General features: G+C 39.4%; 1 protein-coding gene across 3 annotated transcripts in view; it reads right to left on the reverse strand.

The window, feature by feature from the left end:
• The window catches only part of PIK3R4 (phosphoinositide-3-kinase regulatory subunit 4), a 71408-nt gene that overhangs the window by 1448 nt on the left and 55192 nt on the right, over nucleotides 1-14768 (reverse strand). For 2 of the 3 annotated variants that reach the window (XM_026015465.2, XM_026015466.2), the window contains exons 14-18: nucleotides 11709-11873; nucleotides 6226-6437; nucleotides 4103-4234; nucleotides 911-1011; nucleotides 243-331 (exon numbers count right to left, since the gene is read on the reverse strand). In XM_026015465.2, coding sequence (XP_025871250.1) covers nucleotides 243-331; nucleotides 911-1011; nucleotides 4103-4234; nucleotides 6226-6437; nucleotides 11709-11873 — 699 coding nt within the window. Of the gene's footprint in view, nucleotides 1-242; nucleotides 332-910; nucleotides 1124-4102; nucleotides 4235-6225; nucleotides 6438-11708; nucleotides 11874-14768 lie in introns of all 3 variants that reach the window. The other variant, XR_011995259.1, reaches the window with a different exon arrangement.

Raw genomic sequence — 14768 nt, forward strand, 5'->3', positions numbered from 1 at the left:
TCATTAACTTACATTCGTCAATGCATAACTTTAAGAAAAATCTCTTTTCCAAATGCAAAAGAGCATAAAATTAGGGACAAAGTGAAGAATCAACAGCTATTCCTGCTACATGCAGAGGATTTTAAACATTACAACACTGATAACATCCTCTCATTAACCATAGGATCCATCCACTTATTATCCTTATTACCTTTCTCCTTTTTAAGTGTTACATAGTAACTATTCTTTATTAGATATTGTACCTTATTTTCATGTCTGAGCCAGCTGTTAGAAGGATGGGATTTCCATCTGCAGGACTACAGTAGATACCATGGACACTGTGAGGAGAAGGCTTTAAAAATAAGAATCAAATTAAAGATACCAGCGTATTTCATAAGTGGTACCATTTCTAGAAACAAGTCAACTGGTGGTAGCTTTCCAGACACCTGATTAACTGAAGAAATGAGAGACCATTTATGGATACCTCCTACCCATCTTTCTTAGGACCTTAAAATGCATTTGCCTTGTATCATTCTGAATGAAGAGGCAAGATCTCTTCAGCCTCTTAAAATGTTCTATTTGGGAGGGCTCCAACTAAAGGAGATACAAACATCTTTCCTACCTTTTGCCCCAATGAAGCACTAGGGATGGCTACATGACAAAAGTGCAGGTAAGAGGGTCACGTTCCAATTAACCCAGATTTTTACTGGAGCTCCACAGAAACACCACAAACCTTATGGAGCTAGCAACCAAAATGCCCAGATACTAGTAAGCCTAAGGAACTGGAAAGCATCTATACGGCAATGGCCACCTAATATTAATTTAAAATATAACCCAAAAGCCCAACAGATACCAGGTTTGGTAAAATGGTTCAAAGTGCTCAGGATGTGGGAAATTAGACTGGCCTTTATAATAAAAACCAGAAGCAAACCTGTAACTCAGAGAGTGGTGGAGCACTGCTAGCCCAGAGAGTGAATCTTCTGTCGCCAGTCTCCATGTCCCACATGGATACTTCATTGTTGCCCTGCACAGCTAAGGGAAACACAGGCCAGAACGATTACTCAGACCAGAACTTTACTCTCAGAGCTTCCACATCTTGGTAGATAATCCAAGTCAGTCTGGACCTATTTCCATTTCTCCAATCCTGAAAAAAAAAAAAATGCTCACTCTGCTTTTAAATAATGCTGTGGCCCTGTCACCAGACTGTAGGGCAAAAGAAAGATGTTTTTAATCAACTACCAGTAAATACTTACTGGTGTACAGCAATGGAGAAAACTGTGGGATAGAAAGGTGAATCATAAACAGATTCTATGCTAAAGAAACCTACAGCCTAGAAATAGAGAAATATATAAAGATAAGACAATGAGAGCAAAAAGAACTTCAGAGCTCCACCTGAACTCAAGGAAAAGATCCCATCCAGTGGGTAAGAATCAAGGTCACATTGTGGAGATGTTTTCACTGGGACTGAAAGAACATGTACAGCTGGGCAGATACAGGTAAGTTATTTTAGGCAGAAAGAATGTTTTGTCTTCTTTGCTCATTCCAATTTCTGGGTGTCTGAGAAAATGAGTAATTGGTGTGAGTAAAGCACATCTGTGATAGGGAGGAGCAGCAGAGGAAGGCAGGGGAAGATTATGGCAAAAGGAAACTATAGGCCTGAGAGAGAAAGACATTATCCTCTATTTTTCAGCAGGGGGAGTGACAATACTTCATTCTTTCATGAACCAATAATGTTTACTATGAGTTCATCACTGTCCTAGATGCTGAGGAAAATGAGGCAAACAATGCAAAAAAAAATTCCGTTTCATAGAACTTACATTCTGATGGGGACAACAAACCAAAAAAATGCAAAGTCCCTGAATTAGGAATGTGCTTAGTTCAAGGAGAAAGCCCATGGGGCAAACTGCGCATGGGGCAGAGGCAGGAAGAAGCACAGGAGGACTGGTCGGTCTCAATCCGCTGGCCACTCCAAGGCTGATCCCCGGGGGCCACGTCAATAGGCTGCTGTGCCCTCTGACTTCTACATGGGTTTGGCCTGTGGTAAATTAAAAGCCCCCCCCCCCCCCAAATAGGTCCTAATCTCTGGTGATTGTGAATGTTACCTCATATGATATAGTGACTTTGCAGATATGATTAAGGGCCTCAAGATGGAATTTTCCTGGATTATCCAGGTGAGCCCTAAATGCAATCACTGTGTCCTTGTAAGAGGGAGGCATTTGACAGTAGAAGACAATAGGCAATAAAACAAGATGCTAGGTGGTGGCTTTGAAGAGAAGGAAAAGAGGCCAGAGCCAAGGAAAGCAGATGCAGGAAAAGGCAAGAGGACGGATTCTCCCCTAGGCCCTGCTGCCACCTTGAATTTGGCTCCACAAAACTCATTTCAAACTCCTGGCCTCCAGAACTGTTAAAGAATAGAATGTGTGTTGTTTTAAGCTACCAACTTTGTGGCTTTATTACACCTAAAAATAAAATGGTCACAGTTTCCTAATGGTCATAGGAAACTAAAACAGGCGTATGGAAGCCACAGTAGGAGACCAAAGGGATAGATAAAAATGTCTCATCTCAGGCTGCTTGTGTCCCTCATGTCAAAATCACTGCTCCTCTCAAGGTGGCCTTCTCTATTCAACTTCTTTGCAAACTCCAGTTAACCATTCCCTCCCCTCCTGCCCTCTGGTATCAGTCCTATTTCATTGGCTTTCATGATGCCTCTACATTCACACTTCCATCAATAGTTCCTTTGAAAATAAATCCTCCTCAAATGATCCTACTTCAGTTTGCCATCAGTTTCCTGTTGGAACCTTGACAAAGTCAGAGGTGGCAGGGGCAGATTCCCACTAAGCCTCTGGGTGATTGTGAGGAGTTTGGCTGTAACCTGGAATGGGAAGATACTGAGCAGCAGAAAGAACAGTAAGAATTAAAGCAGAGAGTTACAAGGATACTGCATTAATAGGGACAAGAGTTTATGGTGGTTTGGATAAGGGAGACAGTGATGGAAATAGTAAAAAGTGATCAGATTCTGAATATATTTTAGGAGAGATAATACAGGATTGGCTGATGGACTACAAGGAAGATGAGAAAAGAATCAAGAACAACACTAGACTTCCTCCTGAGCACCTACCATAAAAGAGCTGTCATTTACTGGGACAATACTGTGGGAAGAATGGTTCTGTCTTGAAGTAGGAAACCAAGTATTCAGTTTGGACATGTCAAATTAAAGGTGCCTATTAGACATCTTAGGGGAGGATTTTAAATAGCTATAAAACTGAATTAATGTGGTATTTAAAGCATGGGACTAGACAAAATCATACAGCAAAGCCAGTTGAGCAGGCCACAATTTAAAAGTCAAGAGAGGGGAAATCAGTAGCAAATCACTGAATAGGAGAACCAAGAAAATGATGTCCTTGAAGTCAAGTAAGGAAAGTAGTTCAGAAAGAGCAAACTATCAACTGACCAAATTATGAGTCAAATGAGAAGCAAGCCATCAAATCTGGCAATGTAGAGACTTTGACAGCAGCAGCATATGAGCTGGTCTATGTGTATGAGAAGGAACCAGAGAGCCTAGATACAAGATGACCAATGAAAGGACATAAGAATAACAAGAGCTACTATTTATCAAGCACTAACTACATGTATGCCAGACTATGTGCTTTACATGTTTTATCTCAAATTCTTACAACTCTGCTAGGGAAGTATTTTTAACTACATTTTACAGATGAGGAAAGTAAATTTCAAAGACCTGCCAAGAATCTGTACAAAAATATCCATACGAGGGAAGGGATAGGAGGGAAAGCTTGCAAAAAACAAACACAACAATAAGAAATGGCAACTAACAAGGATAAGTTGAGGTTTCTAACTTAGATTTTTAAGATGGTGGCAGCTTTAACAAAAATATGGAAGAAAGAAAATAAATGGAAGGTAATGGTGGCGATTAATGAGAACATTTTTAAAGATAAATATGAAATGACAGTGAGCGGTGGGGAGAACTTCCATCACAAAAACACAATCAAGCATTTGGTTTATATGTAAAATAAAAACTTTAAGAATATGAGTCTTGACAGCAGGGTATTATGAATTTTCTTAAAAAAAAATCTCCCAATACCTGAAAGCCAGCCCTCTATTTTACCTGCAATCACCCAGGACTGATAATGAGGGTGCATTGAGAGGCGTCTGATTCGAGCCCTGGAAGGATGACAGTGACTGGAAATTGGCAACTGGAACCTCATGTCCCAACAAGCCATAGTACCGCTGCTTGTACCTTAAAGGAAAAAAAAGTAAAAAAAACTACCATATACTGATTAAAGTACATAAAGCTGCATTTATACAAATAATAAATAGCATTAGCTTTGTATAAATGTATTTTATTCATTCTTTGTTCTCATGAAGCTGTCTCCCTGTCACACAGCACTTCTGCTTGTTAAATAAAGATAAAAAGTGCTCATCACAATGCTACTACATAATTGTCTAATTAGACAATACATGTAAATTAAAAATGAATAATTCATTAGTTAACACTGGTATTAACTGCCAAAGGCACTCATAAAAAACAAAAGGTCTAGAGAAGATACAAACTGAATTTGATAGGTCAAGATGTTCAGAATGCCTTTTTTTAATTTTTTTTATTTAAATTCAATTTGCCTACATATAACACCCAGTGCTCGTCCCATCAAGTGCCCTCGGTAGTGCCTGTCACCCACTTACCCCATCGCCCACCCACCTCCCCTTCTGCAACCCCTTGTGTCCCAGAGTTAGGAGTCCCTCATGGTTTGTCTCCTTAATTTTTCCCCAGTTTCCCTCCTTTCCCTTATAATCCCTTTCACTATTTCTTATACAGAATGCCTTAAATCACCAAAGATGTTTCAAACATTCTGGAAACAAGTATGGGTATCTAATCATAGCAAAAACTGGAGTGAATGCCTGCATATCTGCCTATGACAAACACCACAGAGAAGCACCCCCCCCGACCCCCAATCCCCAAAGAATAATGCCAACCCTGACACTGAATAGCTGGTCCTGATAGAGGCACAGAATGTATTCTTGGATTGTTCTCCAATTCCAATAGAGATACTGGGAGCAAAAGGCCAATAGGGTCCCTCTCTTTCCCCATCCCACTCCAGGACAATGGCTCAAACAACCATAGATAATTTGGCTGCCCTCCTCAAAGCTGATCAGGGTACCTGAGAGCCATCACTGCCACCTACCAATTTGCTTAGAGTTTATATCTACTCTTGGAGGCATGGCATCACATCTTCCTATTCCTGTGCAGTTTATTCACACACAAGACAAACACAATGTATTCCATTAAAGAGCAGATACTTAACAATGTCCTAAATGTAAGGGAATCTAGAAACCAAAATTCAAGCACAACAGATTATAATTCTTCAGAATGTATACCAAGTGGGAAAAAATGAGATGTGATACATTCTCAAAGGGCAGGTTCAAAGCCCTGTGGAGGCAAAATGTGAAACAAACAAAGGAAAGAGGCCAGCAAGATTACACGGTACACCTTCAGCCTTTGAGGAAGGGAGGCAAGGAGGAATAGTAAGGCAAGAAACTGCTGTTTAGCTCTTTCCCAGTACCAGGCCCTGTGACAGATGCTTTTACCTCATTAAATCCTGAAAGCAGCCCTTAAAAGGATTAGGCCCATTTGAAGATGAGGATACTAAGCCAGAGGAGTTATGCAGCTTGCCTGGGGTTACTGGAATTTGAAACCAAGTCTGCCCAAATTCAAATGCTCTCATCTATAAGCCAGACCTGCTGCTTCCCTGGCAGGATAACAGAATGCCAGCAAATCTGATCACTATAATGATTATAAAGAGGTTCAATTAAGAACAAAGAGAAAGAGAAAGCTTTTATGCATTGGGATACTGATATCACTCTTTCAAATTGGTTTTTTAATAAAATAAATTGCAAGTGATTATAATAATCATTAAAAAAAAAAAAAAGGAGATTGGGGAGGGTGCCTGGGTGGCTCAGTCAGTTAAGCATCTGACTCGTGGTTTCAGCTGTCATGATCTCAGGGTTGTGAAACTGAGCTCCCTGTTGGGCTCCGAGCTGAGCATGGAGCCTGCATGGGATTTGCTCTCTCTCCCTCCCCCTACCCCCACCCCACCTCATGCTCACTCTAAAAAAAAAGAGAGAGATGGGAAAAAATTACCAATGAAGAAAAAGGAAAAAACTTTCACAAGAAGGCAATTTCAGGTATTAGTGGCATTTACAACCCAGTCAATGACTTGAAAGTCAGCTCACCAATGCAGAGCCAGCACTGATGGATGTCCACAGCAAAAGAAGTGATGAGGCCTGACTTCAGATCGTGCTTTAGTGTCCATGCATTGCTTGAAGACCTGAGGTCCCAACCAACTAGAGAGCCATTCACAGTGGCATAGGCCAGAACAGACTGTGCCCCGGAGTTGAAGTGATGCATATCCACAACACAGCCATCATCCTTCTGATCTAGAATTCTAATGAAATACACAAAGCAAAAGGCAAAGACTTTTCCAGTCACTGAAAACATAGCACCAGCCTCCATTTAAGATGAATTTATATTCTAACCATAGCTAACGAACAACTCTGACCCATTAAGCCAAAGACACCTGAGGCATTTTTAAAAATAACTTTAGACTTATACAAGAGTGGCAAAAATACTACAGAAAATTCTTGTATATCCTTCATCCAACTTCCCCTTGTGTTAACACCCTATATAACCACAGAAAATTTATCAAAACTAAGAAATTAATCTTAGTACAATACTAGTAAAATACAGAACATATTCATTTTATTAGTTTTCTACTCCTTTTACCGTTCTAGGATCCAAAACAAAATACCACATGTCACTGAGTAGTCATGTCTATCTGATGACCCTAGTCTTTGTCTTTCATGATTGTGACATTTTTCAAGATTACTGGTTATTTTATAGAATGTCCCTCCATTTGAGTTTGCCTCGTGTGTTCTCACTGACTGTTTGTTTATGCCTTATTAGAAAGGAGACCACGAAATAACATCTTTCTCAGTGCATTTATGAGGAAGCGCCTGATACTAATTAGAACGTATTAGTGGTGCTGCTGACCTTAATCATTTGGCTAAGGTGGTGTCTGCCAGAATTCTCCACTGTAAAATTATTATTTTATTTTTCTTTTTTTTATTATTTATTATTTATGATAGTCACACAGAGAAAGAGAGAGAGGCAGAGACACAGGCAGAGGGAGAAGCAGGCTCCATGCACCAGGAGCCAGATGTGGGATTCGATCCCGGGTCTCCAGGTTCGCGCCCTGGGCCAAAGGCAGGCGCCAAACCGCTGCGCCACCCAGGGATCCCCTTATTTTATTTTTCCATTTATAACTACTCAATCTTTACTTTCGAGACAATGTAAAAGTCCTGTTTCTCTTCAAGTTTTGTCAACACATTTTAGGATCCTTTGATAGACCATACACCTGTGGTGTTCTAATGGTGACAATTTCCCTCATTCCTTCTATACTTATTAGACTTTTTCTATGAAAAGAATGGTCACTTCTTCCCCCATTAATTTATTCATTTACTTATTTATTTATATCACTATGGACTCATGGATATTTATTTTGTTCTCTGAGTTATAACCCAATACTATTGTGTGTACTGCTCAAGTTGTTCCAACACTGGCCACAGGAAGCTCTCTCAGGTTGGTTCCAATGCCCTTTCAACACACCTTTTTGAACCACTTCCTAAATTTCTGGCGTCACAAAATACTCAAGACTCATATTTTTACTACCCAGCTGAGGAAAAAACCAGTTCTCCAAGAAGCCTGGTTCCTTTTATGGAAGATTGGTATTTAAAGATTTATTGATTTTAGAAAGAGAGAGTATTGAGGGGGAGAGAGGAAGAATATCGAGTAGACTCTCCATTGAGCACAGAGACTGACACAGGGCTCAATCCCATGATCCTGAGATCTTGAGCTGAGATGAAATCAAGTCAGATGCCCATCAACTGAGCCACCCAGGTACCCCAGAAGAATGGTATTTAAAAACCAAGGTCTGTGTGCTAAGTGTTCATTGCTATGAGGCGCATCCCTGCTCTGGTCCCTCTCAATGGCCAGAGCTAGGAAATATGTATACTACACCTAGTACCTGTACTCATATCTCCACTTCTGTGTCTTTTCATGTGTATGGGTGCATATGTATACAAACACACACACGTATACACATATATATACACATGTATACAAACACACACATATATACACACACACATATATACAAACACATATACACACATATATCATGAGTCCATACTGATAACTATCCAGCACCAGGGTTCATTCTAGCCATCCCTCTCCTCTTCTTTTTTCACTTAAAACAAAAGAAATTTGGGACACCTGGTGGCTCAACGGTTAAGCATCTGCCTCTGGCTCAGGGCATGATCTTGGGATCTGGTATTGAATCCGGCATTCAGGCTCCTTGTGGGAGGCCTGCTTCTCCCTTAGCCTGTGACTTTGCCTCTCTCTCTGTCTCTCTCATGAATAAATAAAATCTTTAAAGCAAAACAAAACAAATTTATTCTCTCATGGTTCTGGAAGACTGAAATCCAAAGTCAAAGTGTTGGCAGAGTTGGTTCCTCCTAGAGGCACTGAGAGAGTCTCTTCCATGCCTCTCTTAGCCTCTAGTGATTACAGTAATCCCTGGCATTCCCTGGCTTGCAGTGTATCACTCCAACTTCAGCCTCCAACCTCACTTGGTATTCTTGCTGTTTGTTCAATGTCCAAATGTCTTTTTTGGGGTTTATTTTTTTGATTTTTTAAAATTTTATTTAAATTCACTTAATTAACATATAATGTATTACTGGTTTAAGAGGTAGAGGTCAGTGATTTATCAGTCTTTTTGTTTTGGTTTTTGGTTTTTTAAAGATTTTATTTATTTATTCATGATAGAGAGAGAGAGAGAGAGAGAGAGGCAGAGACATAGGCAGAGGGAGAAGCAGGCTCCATGCCTGGACCCCAACGTGGGACTCGATCCTGGGACCCCAATCACGCCCTGGGCCGAAGGCAGGTGCAGAACCGCTGAGCCACCCAGGGATCCCAATTTATCAGTCTTATATAATACCCAATGCTCATTACATCACATGCCCTCAATGTTATCATGCAGTTACTCCATCCCTCCATCTCCCCTCCCTTTTAGCAGCCCTCAGTTTGTTCCCTGTGATTAAGAGCCATCCCCTTTTCTTATTTGTAACTTCTTTCTTCAACAGTGAGAAGCCTGGCTCTCATTACCTACATATTTACCTATCATTCAACCTTAGTATACAATTAAAGTAGTTTTGGAATTGATAAACCATATTTCCGTGAAAAACCACCAACTAGACACAGTGCTTCAGTTCAGGTCCTTCTGTCATTAGCCTTGCAGTATCCAATTAAACCTGTTTTCCAAAGGCATTAGGCTGGTTCCCTTATTGCCCACACTCTTCAATGTGACTATATGATTCATCTGTATAATAAGTAAATTGATTTGTCACAGATTACATCTATTTTTCCTCCTATATCTGGGTTGATTTTTTTTTTTAACCTACATACAGTAAAATTCACTCTTTGTGGTACACTATGCATTATGACAAATGTATAAGCCATGTATCTTCTACCACAGGACAAGTACCCCAAAATAATCTTATACAGCACCTTTGTAATCAACTCCTACCCCATCCCCAACCTGTGACTACCACTGATCTCAATTCCTCCCAATAATTTTGTCTTCCAGAATGTCACATAGTTAGGAACATACAATTAATAGCCTTTTAGGTTTGACTTCTTTCATTAGCAAAAAAGATTTAGGATTCATTGCTTGTAATAAAATAACACTGATTTCTTTTTGTTCCTTTTTATGTACTATTCCATTACATGGGCATGCCGTTTTTTTTCAACCTGAGGCATTTTTAAACCACAAAGAATTCATAAACATATTGACTAGTCTCCTTAATCAGTATATATCATGCTTTTGCAGCAACACTATTTTAATTTTATCTCTTAGATCAGGCTTCAGCAAACATTTTCTGTAACGAGCCAGAGAGTAAATATTTTAGGCTTTGCAAGTCACATATCTCTACTGCATATTCATTTTTTACAATCCTTTAAAAATGCAAAAATCATTCTTAGCTTATGAGCCATACTGTAGGCTATAGTTTGCTGAACTCTGCCAGGTGTTAAACAACTATATTTACGAACATTCTAACACTGACTGTATTTCCCCTAGAGAGATGATGGAAAGTCCAAATGCCAAATAAAATGTAAAAAGTTGCTATAAATTTAGTCAAGAGCCACAACAACAGTCAATCTGATTGAATGAAGCAAACTAAAAAAAAAAAAAAAAAAGACTCATGGCAAGGTTTTTTTTGAGCAACTGCTATCAGGCAAAGTGAAATCTACTAAACGTTCTGGCAAAATCTCTCCCAATCTATGTAGTCAATGTTTGCTCTGGGTAGACAGTAACATTCATAGTAGAAAGTGCTGTCAGCTGTGAGGTACCTATGGGAGGAATGTGCATGCCTCTCTATGTATCCTGCCAGCACAGTCGTCACACAACACACTCTGCCAACAGCTGTTGGTTAAGCTCCATGGAACTCGATAGGTATACTGCTGTACAGCCATCCTCTGCTCAAACAATTTTTTTAAAAACTGGCAGGTATTTTTTTGTTGAAAACAATATATATGTCCTTAACAAAAGCTGCCTAATTCTGTTCAGTGAATGTGTTCAACATAATGCATATTTTTAATTGTAAAGGCAAAACAAAACTATAAATAAAATTATATAAACAATAAAATCCTGGATGATCCAACATACATCCTTTCCTTCGTTAACCACACCAACAGCCGAGCCTCATAATCCACTTAACTATTAAAATCTGCTCATTCTGCCTTCTTCCTGTGGGATCCACCCCCTCTGCCTGCCATGTCTTATGTCTTTCTCAACCCCCTGCTCTGGCTGCCTAACTCACATCTGGTCTCCCATCCTCCAGGTCTTCTCCCCCATCCCCTGCAAGCTGGTTCCCCCTGTCCCTGTAACATGGTCACAGTATTACACTGCAATAAAAATCCTCTGTTAACTGGTCTGTTTCTTCCAATAGACTGTAGTGTCTTAGAGCCTAATGTATCTATCTTATTTGTATTTGGAATCCTCGGTGTGTAGCACATACTGGTCAATTGAAAACCTGTTCTGCTTTATCTTTAAATATCTTACCCCTGTGTTTAATCTGTGAGCAACCACAATTTCTAAGAAATGAAGGAAATTCTTAAATAAAATCAGCCAGTATTTTGTTTTACAATGATAAGCAAATCATTTGACGAAAAGCAGCACTCCATGTTCCCAACAACTTCAGACATTTTAATGCCAAGTGACAAAATGCTGACAACGTTTGGAGTTTTCTTTAATGAAGAACATTCGCATTCTCAAAATCAGCCAGCTAGGGTTGTACTTTTCATAGTTGAGACAGAAGACTTAACTGATAATTAGGTTATTGGAACAGATTCCAGACTGGGACAAGCCACAAGTTCAAAGCCACTCTTCTGACCTTTCAACACAAAGAAGATACGCAGACATAGTTTTCTGAAACTAACTGCATGGGACAGATTTGAGGTGAAAACACAGTTTTATTTATTTCATGTGCTAAAAGAAGAAGAACAATCCAAAAGGCCCTCAGTTCATCCAAACTACACTGACAAAGTAAGATTAAATTACCCTAGTGCACTAAATGCAGTTTAAAAACATGACAGATACCTGCTTTGCAGAGGCTGAATCTTAGGAGACTTGGGAAGCTTAGAAGCTTCAATTGCAAGAAGCTGAACGGCACCATTGTCGGATGCAATGGCTAAGTAGTGGGACCCCTGGCAGAATGTAAGTGTCTTGACACGTCCTCCAATTCGGCTATATGTAAGAGTAGATCTGCACAAAAGAAAACAGAACACATTTCTGCAAGGGCCATACAAGCATTATTATTACTATTATTAAATAAATAACCACATGGCTATTAACCAACAAAATTACTAATCTGAGGTCTGTTTCATCTCCTTGCTCTCATAACAAACCTAAGAATCATATTCAAAAGCACTAGCATAAAATCACCTTTTCTTCTCATATTTTCAAATGGCCATCCCCACACACTTCTCTGCTATCACAGAAAGACTGTCCATCCTCCTTTCCAACTGGAGCTGCCATTCTTGTCTTCATCCATTCTCCTTCCATTCTTGCAATACCTCAAACCCTACTCTTGCACCCTTTAGTAAATCTATAATTCCTAGAATGCAGCCTGACATAGCAGGAAAAGCACTGGCTTTGGAATGAAAGGCCTGAGTTTCAGTATTGACTACCCATATGACCTCGGGCAAGCCACTTACCCTCCTGTGTATCAGTTTACTCATCTACAAAACAGGACTGCCCTGACTTCTCTACTTGGAACACAGTGAAGCACAAAAAAAAATGTAAATAAAAAAACACTTATAAATGCAAAATATTTATTATATTCAGTCTCTCTCACACACATCCTGACGTCTCAAGCTGCCTACTCCCCTTTCTCAAATTCACTGTCATACGTGAATAGATGATCTACACAGGGTGCCTCCTATTATCACCAATCCCCTCTTTCAGCACCTCCTTCATAAGATGCATACTCACCCTTCTAGAGGACCATGCTTCTGAAAGGTCATAAGCACCTAATCACCAAATTTATTCACTTCCTTCTTTTCTATTTGTTTTACTTTATTATACAAGCCAATACATATTATAAAAAAATATTAAAATACAGAAATGAATATGAAAAAGTAAAAACATTTATAATTCTACCACCCAGAGAGAAACACTATTATCATTTTATTATATATCCTTCCAAAAGGTTTTTCTATGCATACTACAATATATTCATATTTGCTTTTTAAATAAATATGAAATCATATTTTTTATTAATCATTACTCTCTAGTTCGTTTTTTCTTAATTACAGCTTTGTTGGGACACAATACAATATAGTATTCTAATAAGTGTGTAATTCAGTGATTTTTAGTATGTCAACAGAATTCTGCATAGATCACCAGTATCTAATTCTACATTTTCATCATTCCTACAAAGCCCAAAAAGAAAGCCCACCTCATATCCATTAGCACTCACTCATTTTCCTCTCCCGCCAGCCCCTGAAAACTAATTTGCTTAAGTTTTCTATGAATTTGCCTATTTGGAGATTTTTTTTTTTTAAAGATCTTATTTATTTATGAGAGACACACACACACACAGAGAGAGAGAGAGAGGCAGAGACACAGGCAGAGGGAGAAGCAGGCTCCATGCAGGGAGCCCGATATGGGACTCAATCCTGTGACTTCAGGATTACACCCTGAGCCAAAGGCAGACGCTCAACCGCTGAGCCACTCAGGCATCCCTATTTGGAGATTTCTTGTGAACAGTCATACATTATGGTGCCTTTTGTATCTGGCTTCTTTCACTTAACATAGTGCTTTCAAGGTTCATCCATTCCCTTTTACAGCCACGTATTATTCCATTCTACGGAATTACACATTTTCTTTACCCATTCATCAACTGATGAACATTTGTGTTGTTTCTGCTATTTAGCTATTATGAATAATGCTGCTGTAAACATCTGTGAGTCTTTGGATACACTTCCCAAACATGGTGCCTACAGGGACCCAACCAGTATGGTAGACGAATAAAGAGAGCCAGGGACAAGGCACTTGTAGAGAAAGGAATATCAATATCGCTCATTCTCCTGCATTTGCTTGCTCTATCTTCCTCTCTTTTAATATTGAGATATAATGTACCTATTTTAAGGAGATTGATAGTATAGTCACTAAGTTTTGTAACCATTACCATTATCTAATCCAAGATCTTTACATCACCCCAAAAAGAAACCTTGTACCCATCAGCAGTCACTTCCCACTCCTCCATTCCCCCAGCTCCTGGCAACTACAGATGGTCTTTGACTTAAATTTTTCAACTTTATGACAGTGTCAATGCAACAGGCATTCAGTTTGAAACCATGCTTCAAACTTTGATCTTTTCCTTGCTAGTGACATGCTAGCCATACAATCTTCCCATAATGCTAACCAGTGGCAGCCAGCTGCAACTCCTAGGCAGCCACGTGATCACAAGGGTAAAAACCCAACTCCCAGCCATTCTGAAGCCCCACACCATTCTGTTTTTCTTTCAGTATTCAATAAATTACATGAGATATTCAACAGTTTATTATAAAATAGGCTTTGTGTTAAATGATTTTGCCCAACTGTAGGCTAATATAAGTGTTCTAATTCTAAGCACTTATTAGGCTAGGCTAATAAGCTATGATGTTTGGTAACTTAGGTGTAACGAATGCATTTTTGACTTATGGTATTTTCAACTTATGATGATTTTATCAGGATATAACTCCATCATAAATCGAGGAAGATCTGTACTAAATCTACTTTCTGTCTCTCTGTCTCTGTGGATTTGCCTATTCCAGACATTTCATAAAAATGGAATCATCCAATGTGCTAGCTGATCTTTGGATCAGGCTTCTTTCACTTAGCATAACGTTTTCAAGGTTTATCCACATTGTAGTATGTGTATTTCACTCTTTTTTTAAAAGATTTTATTTATTTATTCATGAGAGAGACACAGAGAGAGCCAGAGATATAGGCAGAGGGAGAAGCAGGCTCCCCATAGGGAGCCTAATAAAGGACCTGATCCCAGGACCCGGGATCATGTTCTGAGCCAAAGGCAGAGGCCCAACCACTGAACCACCCAGGCGCCCCTATTTCACTCTTTTCTGTGGCTAAATAATACTCTATTTTATGGAGCAT

This window comes from Vulpes vulpes, chromosome 11, assembly GCF_048418805.1.
Source record: "Vulpes vulpes isolate BD-2025 chromosome 11, VulVul3, whole genome shotgun sequence".
Classification (NCBI taxonomy): Eukaryota; Metazoa; Chordata; class Mammalia; order Carnivora; family Canidae; genus Vulpes; species Vulpes vulpes.